The 13,191-nt window shown below is 33.3% G+C and overlaps 1 protein-coding gene across 26 annotated transcripts in view; it reads right to left on the bottom strand.

Moving 5' to 3' along the window:
• The window catches only part of RELCH (RAB11 binding and LisH domain, coiled-coil and HEAT repeat containing), a 114,867-nt gene that overhangs the window by 24,099 nt on the left and 77,577 nt on the right, over positions 1–13,191 (bottom strand). For 9 of the 26 annotated variants that reach the window (XM_070630242.1, XM_008537679.2, XM_008537682.2 and 6 more), the window contains 5 exons: positions 12,296–12,344; positions 10,150–10,229; positions 6,502–6,608; positions 5,141–5,240; positions 610–692 (listed from right to left, as the gene is read on the bottom strand). In XM_070630242.1, the coding sequence (XP_070486343.1) occupies positions 610–692; positions 5,141–5,240; positions 6,502–6,608; positions 10,150–10,229; positions 12,296–12,344 (419 nt within the window). Of the gene's footprint in view, positions 1–24; positions 108–609; positions 693–5,140; positions 5,241–6,501; positions 6,609–10,149; positions 10,230–12,295; positions 12,345–13,191 lie in introns of all 26 variants that reach the window. The other 17 variants (XM_070630235.1, XM_070630236.1, XM_070630228.1 and 14 more) reach the window with 6 other exon arrangements.

Here is a 13,191-nt window from a genome sequence, read left to right as displayed (position 1 = left end):
AAGGTCGCAGTCTGTGAAACTCACAATTCAGGATCACTGGACAAGGTAACAAGGGCCGGAGCAACCCGCTTGTCAACTAACGCTTCACTCATGCCTCGAAGAGTCAGCTGTAAACCAGTCAACATGCAATAAAAAATGGTTTGGTAAACTGGAATGAGAACTGGGTTAGCTGTGACTGAGGATGGGCAGGCAGACTCATTGGCCTTTCTTGGTTTAGTCACCCATACGAGACATTAAACGTTAAGCCTTTGGTTCATGCCACTACACTTACTGGTAACAACGTTAGTGAGATTAGCAGAGCATCCCTTCTTGGCTTGGAAGAAATAGTCCACCAGCATGTTTTAAGTTTTGGAAATGTTTATTGAGGACTAATACTATTAATATACATTTTTCAATACATGGCCTCCAAATTAGGCTTACTGTGAAAGTTGACCAAAAAAAAGGATACATGAATAGTAATATGACAAAGTTTAAACCAAGTAAGCAATCCAATATTATTATTTTAAAGAGATAAACATATTCTTCAATGAATTTAAAAGCTGATGGTTATTTCTTGACAGGCGCATTTTGGAAGGGATGCTGAACATAAAAGGCAGGAATGGCACTTACATTTCAGGGTCACTGGAGAGAGTAATGAGAGCAGGAACAACCCTCTGAGCTACCAGAGTTTCATTCACCCCCTTCACCAACAGCTGATTGGTCAGCACAGGGGGTATTCACAGGTGATGCATGGAAAGAGCAAACACAGTGCCACGGGAAGAAGAAAGGAACAACCAAGAGAAAGAGAGAAAACACAAAAGCAAAACCAAAATTAGAAGCTAAGCAAATATTGCTACTAGAGTGCTTTATAAAGGCAGAGAATGCTTAGGAGGAAAGTAAAGCTTAAATAGCCTAGCAGTCCACGAAAACAGAATTTGTCAGAAAATTCAACGGCAGTTTGTACTTTTGGTCAAATGTCTATGCAATTTCCATGTTCAATTAATATGTGATTTAAAAGAAACCTTACTTCTTCTTCTTCTTTTGTTTTTAAAGAAGCTAAAAAGAAGACACATACTGAGTTCTATGGTTAAATTTCTTTAAGCAAATCTGGTGTGATCTTATTATGACCAATAAGGTACAAACTAGACTGTTTTTAAACCAAATGCAAATGGCTAGCAGCCACCACTATATTGCTTCTGCTTGTTCTATAGGAAATAAATTTACAAACTGCACAGAAAAATTCCCAACCTTTTATATCATATAGCTTTCTTGTTTGAGGCACAGAGACACAATGCAGCCGTTGGAAAGCATTACATGTGGGAATCAGATCTGGGTTCAGACTCTAGCTCTCCCTTTATTAGCTATGTGGCCTTGGATATATTACATAATCTCTTGAAACTCAGTTTTTTCATCTGAAAATGGTGATATTGTCATCTACCTTAAAGGATCATTGTGCTACTAACTGCACACAGTATACTTAAATATTGTGTCTAACAAAGGCTAGGCATTCGAGAAATGCGAGTTTAATCATTACGACTACTCCCAGGATACAAGATTTGTGATATATTTGGAAAAAGAAATTATTAATTAAAAAATTTTTTTGGCTGGTCCAAGTAGTTAACATCTACAAACAGTTCTTTGTTTTGCATTTCTCTAAAAGGTCAAATAAAAAAAACATAATCAGACCCATCTCTATAATTTAATCATAAATGATTCATTTAGCAACCTAAACTGGAGAACAAGAGAACAATATTGAGCAGTATGTATTTTGTTTTTATAAAAATTACTGAATTTTATGAGCTCAACAGAGAAGGGTAACATCCTAATCCTACATTCTCAATTTCAGAAGGTAAACACCAATTAATCCTAAATGCTAATCAATCTGTTCACCTTGCTATGGAACAATCCTCATGGAAGATGGAAGATGCCATGGAATTTTCAGTTACGAAAACCCAAAACTGTGTGCATATGTTAACACATTCCTCCTACATAACACATCAGAGAGAGCAGAACTCACTTTATATAAAGATTCTTAGTTTTACAATAATGCATTGCCATTTAACAACTGATTCACTTCAGAATCTATTTCAGTATTCTAAAATAATTTTTATAAAAAACCATGGATAATTAGGTAGGAATAAAATGACAAAAGAACTTTTGTTACTACCTTAAACATTACAGACGTCCTGTAGAAAGAAATAAGTGGAAAAAGTTCAAATATTGTTAAATAAAACTTTCTTCTCTGTATCATTTTATAAATAAGATAGCTTAGATTTGAATCCTAAAGTGTATCCTGATGTCTGTTATCTTGTGCCAGCCAAAAAGCATTAAGAAAAAAACGATAATCTAGGGGACAAGTTAATTTTTCATTGCTCTGGCATTTTTAAGTTTAATTTCTTTATTAAGCTAGAAAATCAGAAAGCAAAATTTAACAGGTACCAGTTATTACACACTTTACACACGATATAGCATTTCATCTTAAAATCTGATGAGGTAAGTACAATTATCAATGTTTTAACAGATGAAGAAACTGAGTGTTAGAGAAGTTAAGTAACTTGTCCAGGGCTTCAGAGCCAATAAGAAGTGGAGCTAGAAAATGGACTCAGTCACATTGTCTTAAAAGGCCATCCCTTTTTTGACTTGTCGTCTAATGTTACATGCTTAATTTCCTTGTGATTGATATAAGAAATCATTATATAAAGTTCTTTTCCGTATCTTTTGGGAAATCCATTATGTTACACTAGGAGTCACATGATAAAGTCTCTTTATAAACCAATTTCAATAATAATTTACTATGTCAAAAAGTAATACACTGTCTTATTTAACGATGAGAATAACATGATTGATTGGGTTTCCCCTTTTAGTCCTGCTGTATGAAAACTCAGAGCTAAATTCAGTTTCAATTTCACTAAGTAACTCCTATTATGTTCCTGATATATCCATTTCTCACTTTCTTTTCAAGTTTCTGGTCGCACATTACAAAATTTTTTTCTTTTTAATTTTAGATGTCCTTTTTTTATATTTTTATTTTGAATTAACTCATTTTGAGGGAAAGCAGGCACAACTATAAATAATATAGTATTGCTATCCATAGAAGTCTTATGAAATATTTATTCTTTTAACACAATTTTGTACAAAATAAGGGTCCCTGACAAAAATGTAACTTTAATTTTTCCTGATGACTTTTACTGGCATGCTCAGTGAAAATTTTTTATCATAAATGAACTTGAAAAAATATTGAAATAAGTCTCTCAAATTAGACTTAGAAGTTCATAATCAACCCGAGAGAACACAGAAAACTGCTTAAGCAGAGGCATAGTTTCCAGACCAGCACTCACAACACAGAAGCCAGAACCAGACAAGAGCCACGTGTAAGAAATAAGGTCAGAAAAACCCAAAACAAACATAAAAGGGAGGATGCTTCATTTTACTTATTTATTTTCATTTGTATGGTATGCTTCACCAATGCATACATACATTTTAGAAACAAATGGTTTAAGAGAAAGAAATTGCTTTTATGGTCTTAGAATAAAATCCTATGAAGAGGGTACATTAAAGAACGAGCTCTTCATTTAAAAGGATGCTTTTTCATTTTGGGGGAAGGACGAGCTAAAGAAAGATTTTGTTCTTTCATGGTAATGACTCTTTATTATCATACTGAATAATCAAAAATTATTTATACCCAAAGTAATTTATACTAGATATCAAACTGAATTTTTAATTTGGCATTCACCTTGACAAAGAACACTTGATTATAGTTTTTTTAATCAAATATTTATAATAACTGAAGGAATAACATGGACAGAGGATTTTCAATCTCCTGATAACAATGGAACTTTTTTAGATTTCAAAAATCTATTTTATATATTTAAAAGTTTTAGAAGGTATATATTTTAAATAGGTAAGTGCTCTAGCCTTTAAATTACAATTTATCTTAAACTGTAGAAAAATTCTGAAATTCAGGAAGTATTCAATTATCTAATCTTTCTCTGGAACTAAATACTTTAAGATATTTTAAGAATCACATGCATATTAGGGACAATTTTAGTTTGAATAAATATATATTCCTTAAACTATTACACTATTTTGTGAAGTGACAGCATAGATTAAAAATCAACAATAACGATAATGATAGTTAACATTTATTATGCTCTTATTATGTGCTAGACACTGTATTAAGGGCTTTATAAGTATTAATTCACTTATTAACAAAAATCCTTTGGGATGGATACCTATTATCATCTTCATTTTGGAGATGAGGAAACTAAGGCACACAGAAGTCTGACCTTGCCATCAATTGGCAGAGACACACTAAGCCCAGGCAGTCTGGCTCCACGGCAAGACTCAGGAGCAAGAAGAAACACTCTAAACTAATTTTAGTGCTCAAAAACAAGTCCTATCACAACTAGAGGGACCCACAACTAAAATATACAACTGTGTACTCGGGGGCTTTGGGGAGAAAAAGGAAAAATAAAATCTTAAAAAAAAAAAAACAAGTCCTAGAAATATCTATATATAAACATACCAGGCTATGACATAATTTCCTCCATGATGGGTACAAAAGACAGGTATTTCAATTGTCTTACTTAACTTGGGTAGGTGGCAATTTAAGAAAATCTAGTTAAATTATACCAACAGTCTCTTCTCTCTTATAAGTCTATGGGCAGTTAATGAATAGGGATGTTATACCAGCTATGATGTGTGAGGGAATAATGAACTAGGAGGAATCAATAAAATAAATATTTCCATAATCGCAATAACTGATTTTTCAGTGCTACTCATGAATCCAACTATCTTTTACAACTTTAAAGATATCCTACATTGTTTTAGTTTAGTTTAGTAGCCATTTACCTCGGTAACAGAAAAATATAGTTAGAAACATTTACAGAGGATGGGAATTAAAATAAGATTTAAAAGAAAATTTGAGAAATGGAACTAACAATAGAATAACATCCAAGGAACCAATAAGGCTGGAAACATTCTTAATATGTCAAAGCTAAATCTCTGCCCCATCACACAGTCCACAACTAGATACCGTTCAACGCCATGAAATAGACATCAATATAGCACAGTTTGCAAAGGCTTTTCTTTTTTAAACATCCCCTTCCCCCTCTTCCAAAGAAAATCATAATCTGAACCAGCAGAAGCCTTGTTCCCATACCTCAAACATTCTAGCAGCAGTGCACCTCACAAGTGCTGACGTGTGGACAACACCATACCATAAGACAGTTAACAGTAATTCGTGGTAGGCTGGATTTGCACTGAAAGAAAAACAGTCAGTGTTAAAAGTGAGAGCCACAGTGCCTTATGGTGTACTGAGAACTACTACATTTATAAGGAAGATCAATGATAAAAATATATGTAAAACATATGTAATTAATTACTGTGTATGGTTTAATAAGTTATATCCAAGAGTCTTTAAAAAAGGAAGTCACCTTATAAATCTCTAAATTTTTAGCATATTCAGGAATTATACTTTTAGCTTCTCTAAGCATTTGCAATTATAATAGAATTTTCAACTCTTTAATAGCATAAAAGTTAAAATTATTAAAAAAAAAGAAAAAGAAAATTTACCTAAGAGAAAAAAGAAAGAGTACTGGACTAAGAGTCAGATGGATAAGTTACAATCTCTGCAAGTCTTAATTCCTGCATCGATAAAACTTGGGGAAGTGGGGCCGACCCTGTGGCCTAGTGGTTAAGTTCACACACTCGGCTTTAGTGGCTAGGGGTTCACCAGTTTGGATCCTGGGTGTGGATCTACACACTGCTCCTCAAGCCATGCTGTGGCAGCATCCCACATAGAAAAACTAGAATGACTTACAACTAAGATATACAACTATGTACTAGGGCTTTGGCGGTGGGGGCGGGGGGGGGGGGAGAAAGGAAGATTGGTAATAGATGTTAGCTCAGGGCCAATCTTCCTCAACAACAACAACAACTTGAGGAACAAATTGAGGAACAAATTGAGGAAGCAATACATGTCCTATTTACACCATATGGTTGTTGTAGGATCAAATAAGATCAACTCAAATCATCTATATGGAAGGGTTAGTTGGTTGTGAAGTCTATCCAAATGCAAGATAGTATTTTTAATAAAGGCATAAGCCTGTTTTCAGTAAAGAATGAGATAAAACTATGCTAGCAGCTAGATGATGTGATTATGAGCAGGACTAGGCAAATCAAATGGAATGGAAAAAGGAGCCTGATCAGCTGGCTTTCACTTGGGGCTCCTTTTTCAGTTTTGGGAAATTAAATCTTTTACAAATCTGTACTTATTTCTCCACCTGCTTCAAAGAAAACATATATCTGTACCCTTCCCCTCACTCTTTTATTACAATGTATTGATTACAAAATATTAAGAATATACAAACAAGCAAAAACAAAAAACAAAAAAAACTTAAGTCACAAAACCAAGAGATTTGGTGTGTATGCTAATCTTTTTAGACTAAAAATATGTACTCTATAAATCTAATTTTAAAACTTTATATGACTTTACGAAAACTGTAAAGCTATTATTTTTACCCCAGTTCCACAAAAGAAGCCTTCAGGCTATCCAGAGGAGCATGAGACAGTGACAGGAGGGTCATTACATCTTCTAAGAATCCAACTAACAGTTTTCGGTCTTCTTCCTACGGAGGAAAAAGACTGATAACGAACTTCCAAGCAACCAAGGAGAACCAAAACCACAATTTCCTATTTATAAGCAGAAAACTTTACCAAAGGGGAAATAGCCAAACTTGGAAGCATTTTAATTAAAGATATTTAGTAAGCATATTATGCTTACAATAATATGAGGACAAATACTATGTTGATTCATAGGTTTAGACCTGTGCTGTCCCATATGGTAGCCACTCACCACATGTGGTTACATTTAAATTTAAATTAAATATGAAGTAAAATAAAAGCTTCTGTTCCTTAGTTGCACTCGCTACAATTCCAGTGCTCACTAGCCATGTGTGGCTAGTGGCTACCTTATTGGACAGCTCAGATATAGATTATTTCAATCACTGCACAAAGTTTTATTAGACAGTCCTGATTTAGAACATAAAAGGGTATATTCTTTCATTAAAATTTACCAATTCCAGCTCTCATTAATTTTGGCTCTAAATATTTAAATACAAACCACTAAACAGTTATCCCCCTAATAGTAGAAAATCGATTTCCAAGAAATTATCTTCGCAATATCTTAGTGGTGAGAAGCTGAATGTGTGCTGAACTATAGAATATTGCGTTCTTAAAAGAAATAGCAGCACCCTTGATTAAAAAATAATCTATATTTTTCCTAGAACTCTCATATGATTCGGCAATTCTACTTCTGGGTATTTATCCAAAGGAAATGAAAACACTAACTCAAAACGATATCTGCACCCATGTTCACTGCAGCATAAAAAAAAACTATATTTTTCAAACTTTAACAAACCATTATTATTTTCATAATCAGAAAACATTTTTCTTACACAACACTCTATCAAAAAACGTGTTAGAAAAAGTGAGTCTGCTAAATTAGCAAAGTTAAAAAAATAACTGTATGTTAAATTAACCTGAATCTGTAAGGGAAGAGAATCTGACATTCTATCAGGAAATAAAATATAATAAATTAGAGTCAAGTTTTTTGTCATTAGGGATATATCAGATCAACAATAAACAGCTTCTGGATATATCAATAGATCCGTGAGGAAGACTGGATTACCACCTACCATTTTTTTCTACACAGTCAGGTTAGTTTAGAATGAATGAGGCAGAGATAAAGAATTGACAAAAATAATAATCAGCATGAACACAGGATGGATAGAGCAGTTTTAGAAGATGACAGCCTACTTAATGAAAAGCTTAGACAGTGACAGAGAGCATTACAGCTACACTGAAATAAAGATTTCACTCATTTTTAATTGCCTGAGATATCAAATATAGAATATTCATATATTTGGAAAACAAACTGTAAATCTGAAAAACCCTAAGTGTGAAATAAAAGTTATGAAATACACTTCTAAATGAGCATGGATCCTTTTGATTTGAAAATTTACTACAATTCAAGTTCTCATTTTTGAAATCTCAAGAAAAGTAATATTACTTTTGTATTTGAGTCAAAATAATTTTTGTTTACCAAAGCATTCAGGAAAGTGACTTTTACCTTAACAGAAAATTCTCAGTAACAGAAATATTAACTGCTGGTGTGTGCTTCCTAAAACAAGTAACACTGGCAACCTACACAGCTGCCTCAATTCACACGTAACAACTGAAAAGTTCTTATCTGTTTAGATATTTGGGCTTCATGATAGTGACTCAGAAGACACGTCCTTATTCATTTCTTCAATGAATCTATCCTGAGGGCCAACTATGAGGCAAATCTTGTACTTGGTCCTTTATTATGCTTTAAAATACTATTTATGGGAGCCAGCCCAGTGGCGCAGCTGTTAAGTTTGCACGTTCCGCTTTGGCGGCCCAGGGTTCACTGGTTCAGATCCCGGGTGCGGACATGGCACTGCTCATCAAGCCATGCTGTGGCAGGCATCATAAAATATTACTTATATTTTATATGGCAGACATATAAAATAGAGGAAGATGGGCACAGATGTTAGCTTAGGGCCAATCTTTCTCAACAAAAAGAGGAGGACTGGTGACAGGTAGTAGCTCAGCGGTAATCTTCCTCAAAAAAAAAAAAAAGAAAGAAATACTATTTATGGTCAAAATCAGCATACTAACCAAACTTCCAGGGGTTAAAAAAATATTGACATCACACTTGTTATTATGCTGGAATAGCTTCCAAAATTAAAGAGAGAGGAGAATGCTATGCATACTATTGTGTCTGGCAATGTGCTAGGACTTAATTTCCATGAATTTAAAAGAACAATAGAGACAGTCTGTTAAGGTTAAGAGACTTAAAATATCCTACACAGAGATTCTGTGTGTATCTATATTATGAAGTAGTCTTAGAAACTACTGTAGAAAAGAAAAGTTTAAAAGAATACTGTGCTACTTTAACAGAGTTGGAGCTTCTATTACAAGGTATCATGTGATGTCGCAGAACTGTATTTAATACTGTGAGATGGCTCAAATCTGTTTCAGAAGAAGAGTGCAATACATATGAATTTCTTTACTTTGAGTTCAAGGAAATGTTATTAGACATTAATGAAGGAAAATTCAAGAAAAAAGGTCTTCCTTTTTGATTCTCATATTCTAATTTCTAAAAATGCTTTATCCTGAGTCCGTATTTTCTCACTTTACTGGCGGGACTACCTCACACTTCAAAATGACTGATATGCCTTAATACATGTCATAATATGTTATTTACTTAAAACAATGTTAAGGTGAGTATGGCAGTCTGTTACGCTGGTGACCATCAATGAACCACACTTCCTGGTTCGCGCCCTTCTTTAGTTCCTCCTCTTGAATCTGAGCTGGGGCTGTGACCTGCTTTAACCAACAGAATGCAGCAGTAGTGATGTGCTAATTCCAGGCCTAAACCTTAGCTGAGCAGATTCTGCTTTTGCACTTTTGGGAGCCCTGAGGCACCACATAGTAAGTCTGGCTCTACTGCTCCAGAGGCCCTGTGGAGAGAGAGAGGCCCAAGGACTACAAGGAGACTGAAGGCCAGCCATCCAAGCTGAGTCCTCTGCCAACCAACCAGCTGCATGCAGCAAGAGTGACCACCAGCAAGACTATCAGAAGAGACACCTGGCTGAGCAAAGCCCATGAGCAAATAAAACAATTAAAATAAGCCCTTATGTTTTGAAGTAACTTATCATGCAGTAACAATTAAGAAAAACAAAGTATTATTAAAAAGCAGTTTGCTAAAAATGGCGACAGAGTATAGTATTCTCCGGTGTTCTGTAGTTTGCCTCACCTAACAGGTATGATTTACTTATTGTTTAAATAAGAAGTCATCATGAAACACACAGAAATTCCGCGAAATAAGTGAAACCCAACATTTTTAACAAAATATCAAGAAGCACAGTCTTTAAATTTATTTGTTCAATGGCGATTTTACTTGGACTTATTCAAATATGCTCTCCACTATAAGTTATTTATTGAATAAAATGAATAAATACATTTTGTTTCCCTTATGAGTAAAATTTTCACTTATACATACATTAAAAAAATATTCTATTAGGTATCTTTGTAAACAGAGAGTGCTTTTACATTTTCTAGTAAAAGGACTTTTTCCCTTACCTGAATATAACATGTAAGGACTCCTGTTGCATAAATGGGGACAGTAGCTTTAGTGAGGACCCCATTTCCTGCTGAGGAATCTAAAATCATTAAAACAATTTTAAAAATCCGAGCATGTTTTAAATGTAAAGCAAAAAGTCATAATGCAAATTATATTTAAAATTACAACTGGTTACAAGGCTTACAAATAAATATTATCATTACTTCGGAAAATATTTTGATTAAAACACATATCCACTGGTTATTGTAAAAATACAACATAATACTTTTTATAGAGCCATTAGCATAAACATTTTTGATAGATGGGAAAAAACTTTGGTAACCAAAATGAGATGCTATACTTCTAAGTCCAGAACCAGAAATCAAGGCTTTCTTTGAGAAGCTCCCAAGGGTCCATATAAGCAGGTCTTTATAAAATTTTTGCCTTCACTTTGTAGTATTCAGTAAAACGTAAAGGTACTTAGTTAAAAGGAAGTGCCTAGATATATATTATTTAATCTGCTTCCAGAGATGTGATACTACCTAGTTTCCAGTACTAGCCTAGTTCCAGAGCCCCTCCTGAATCCTCTATAGGGATTTCAGCCAGAAAGTACCCTGACTATTTTCATGGAAGATGGAGGAGTCAGGTTAAGTAAAGCAGGGGACAGGTGAGTGCCCCGTGACTACAGTAAAATAAGAGATTTTCTTATGTAGTACTTGTATGTGATTTCAAAAGGAAAATTCCACAGATGATATGACAGCTATTATTCATAGCACCAACAGCTCTTGCTTACTGATCTTTAGGCATTGTTTTAAGTGCTTTATATTTGCTTCCATGTATTCAAAATTGTGTTATTACTTTTTTCTATTTTTATATGGTCAAATTCTTTTCAGAAAGTAGTATATAAAGAAATTAAGTTAAAAAGATGTATTTAATTCACTGGTCTGAAGAATTTTAGCAAAAAGAAAGTTCTATTTTCATATCAATTAGTATTTGAGGTTTGTTTATTCTCTTGGTAAGAGCAATTTTTTCTTTAGGGGAGTACTGATGTTGGTTAAGTGTAACTCTGGTAGTTGGGAGGTAAATCTGAGGCTAGGAACACAAGCTTAACTTGAATTCACAGATATGGACTGTATATACAGGGGTTAATAATCACTTCCTATATAAACAGCTAAACATTCATAGCTAACTAATAATTCTAAAAGCTGTCAATTTCCAAAATATGTAAAAATTCTTTACTAATTTATCATCAGAATAATTAATTAAACAGATAATACTAAGTATTAGGCATTCCAAACATTTAACCCTTTAGAAAGCTATTAAATATAAACTTGGAGAAGCATTTGTCAAAAAAACAAAACACAACTCATCAATGTTTTCAAACTTAAAAGAAAATGATTCATTTATTTATTCTCTATCTCCAAGGACAGCCAAAAATGGAGTTCTCTAGATGACTCAAAAAAAAAAAAAAATCAAATCACTAAGGTTGAAGTGAGATAAGAATTATCTATACACTGAAAGTCAACCAAGTTAAAAAAAAAAGGAGTGGGGCTATACATTTTTTTCTCTAAAATATTCCACCATTTATTCCTAGAAACTAGAAAAATACACAAGGACGTAACATCCACACATAAACGAGTCCCTAGGCCAGCAGTGCTATAACTAGATTTCTTAAGACAGATGAGTGAAAACTATCAACAGAGCGGCTAGAGCCTCACATTCAAGCCTGTAGTTTCTTTAAGATCTCATGTTTCTTCTTCAAAACATATATGCATATCTTGCATTCTATTCCATTGTTTAATTTTTAAAAGTTTTAAATAATTATGAATTGAATGCTCTTTATTTTGTAAATTTCAGTTATCTTGAATATACCACTTCAAACCTCCAAGGGTACAAGTATTCAGTTTGAGAAGCTCAGCCTTAGGTCAATTAGATTACAATGAAAGTAGATATTTACAATCAAATTGACAAAGATTAATCTCACTGCCACCTCACAGGAAGGATATTAGAGGCGACACAGTTTTAAAACCAAGAACTCCATAGTATAAATTTTCCTTTTCAATTGTGCTTGTTAGTTCGTTTATACAACTTGCATATAATGAATATAGTATTCTTCCTTAGTAAAGAGATTCAATTATTTTTAAAAGTAATAACAAACAAACTTACCAATGTTTTCTTCAGACAGTCTTAAAATCTCCTGGAACTGAGGTTTTACCTAAGCAATCCAAAGAAAAGATCCAAAAAGTCTCAGGTTCAACGGACCAATCAATGATTAAACAAATAAAATGTTTATGGCTGCTACTACTACTCTTTATTTTGCTTTATACACCATTGATTCAAGTGGTCAGAAATGTAATAATTTTAAGAGACTAGGATAAAAGAAGAATAAAGTTACTGAAATTAACACCTTTAGAGAGAAAATATTTTATAAATCAATTCAGATCAGCAAGTATATTCTGAAGGGCCTTTGGTTTCCTTCACTAAATTAATTTCCAAAATGATTTTAAATTCTTGAAATACTACCTCCTAAAATTGAACTTGATGATAGAAAGGTTATGTAGGTAGATATTATACGATTAGAATTATTGAAAAAAAAATCTGCTGTATTTAAAAGGAATAAAAAGGAAATTCCATTCATTTAGGGCATTCAATAAGTAACATATTCATCATGTGATATCCATCTGCTTAGATTAATCTTTTATTTTAACTTCCTTAAAATTTAAATTTAAACATCAAGTACAGAATTTAACTTTAATATTTTAAGTTAGAGCAAATGTCGTTTCAATTTTTTATTATTAACATTATATAAGATTTCAGGCCACTGAAGTCAACCACTTATTATTAAGTGCGAAAGTGGACTCCTACTTGCTTTTGCAAAAATAAATAGTAATAATAGCTTCTTCTTTTGGAGATGTCAAACAATTTTTGCCAATATTAGTAACAGTAAAATCAAATTCCATTTGTTTAGTAATTAGACGCTAGTAAAAATGATCTCGCTCCTCCACAGTAACATCAAGGTCTGATCTTTGCCCTCCTAATGGCAGGTCAGGCATATTAACTTA

Source organism: Equus przewalskii, chromosome 7 (assembly GCF_037783145.1).
Source record: "Equus przewalskii isolate Varuska chromosome 7, EquPr2, whole genome shotgun sequence".
Lineage (NCBI taxonomy): Eukaryota > Metazoa > Chordata > Mammalia > Perissodactyla > Equidae > Equus > Equus przewalskii.
This window is presented reverse-complemented; position numbering and strand designations above follow the sequence as displayed.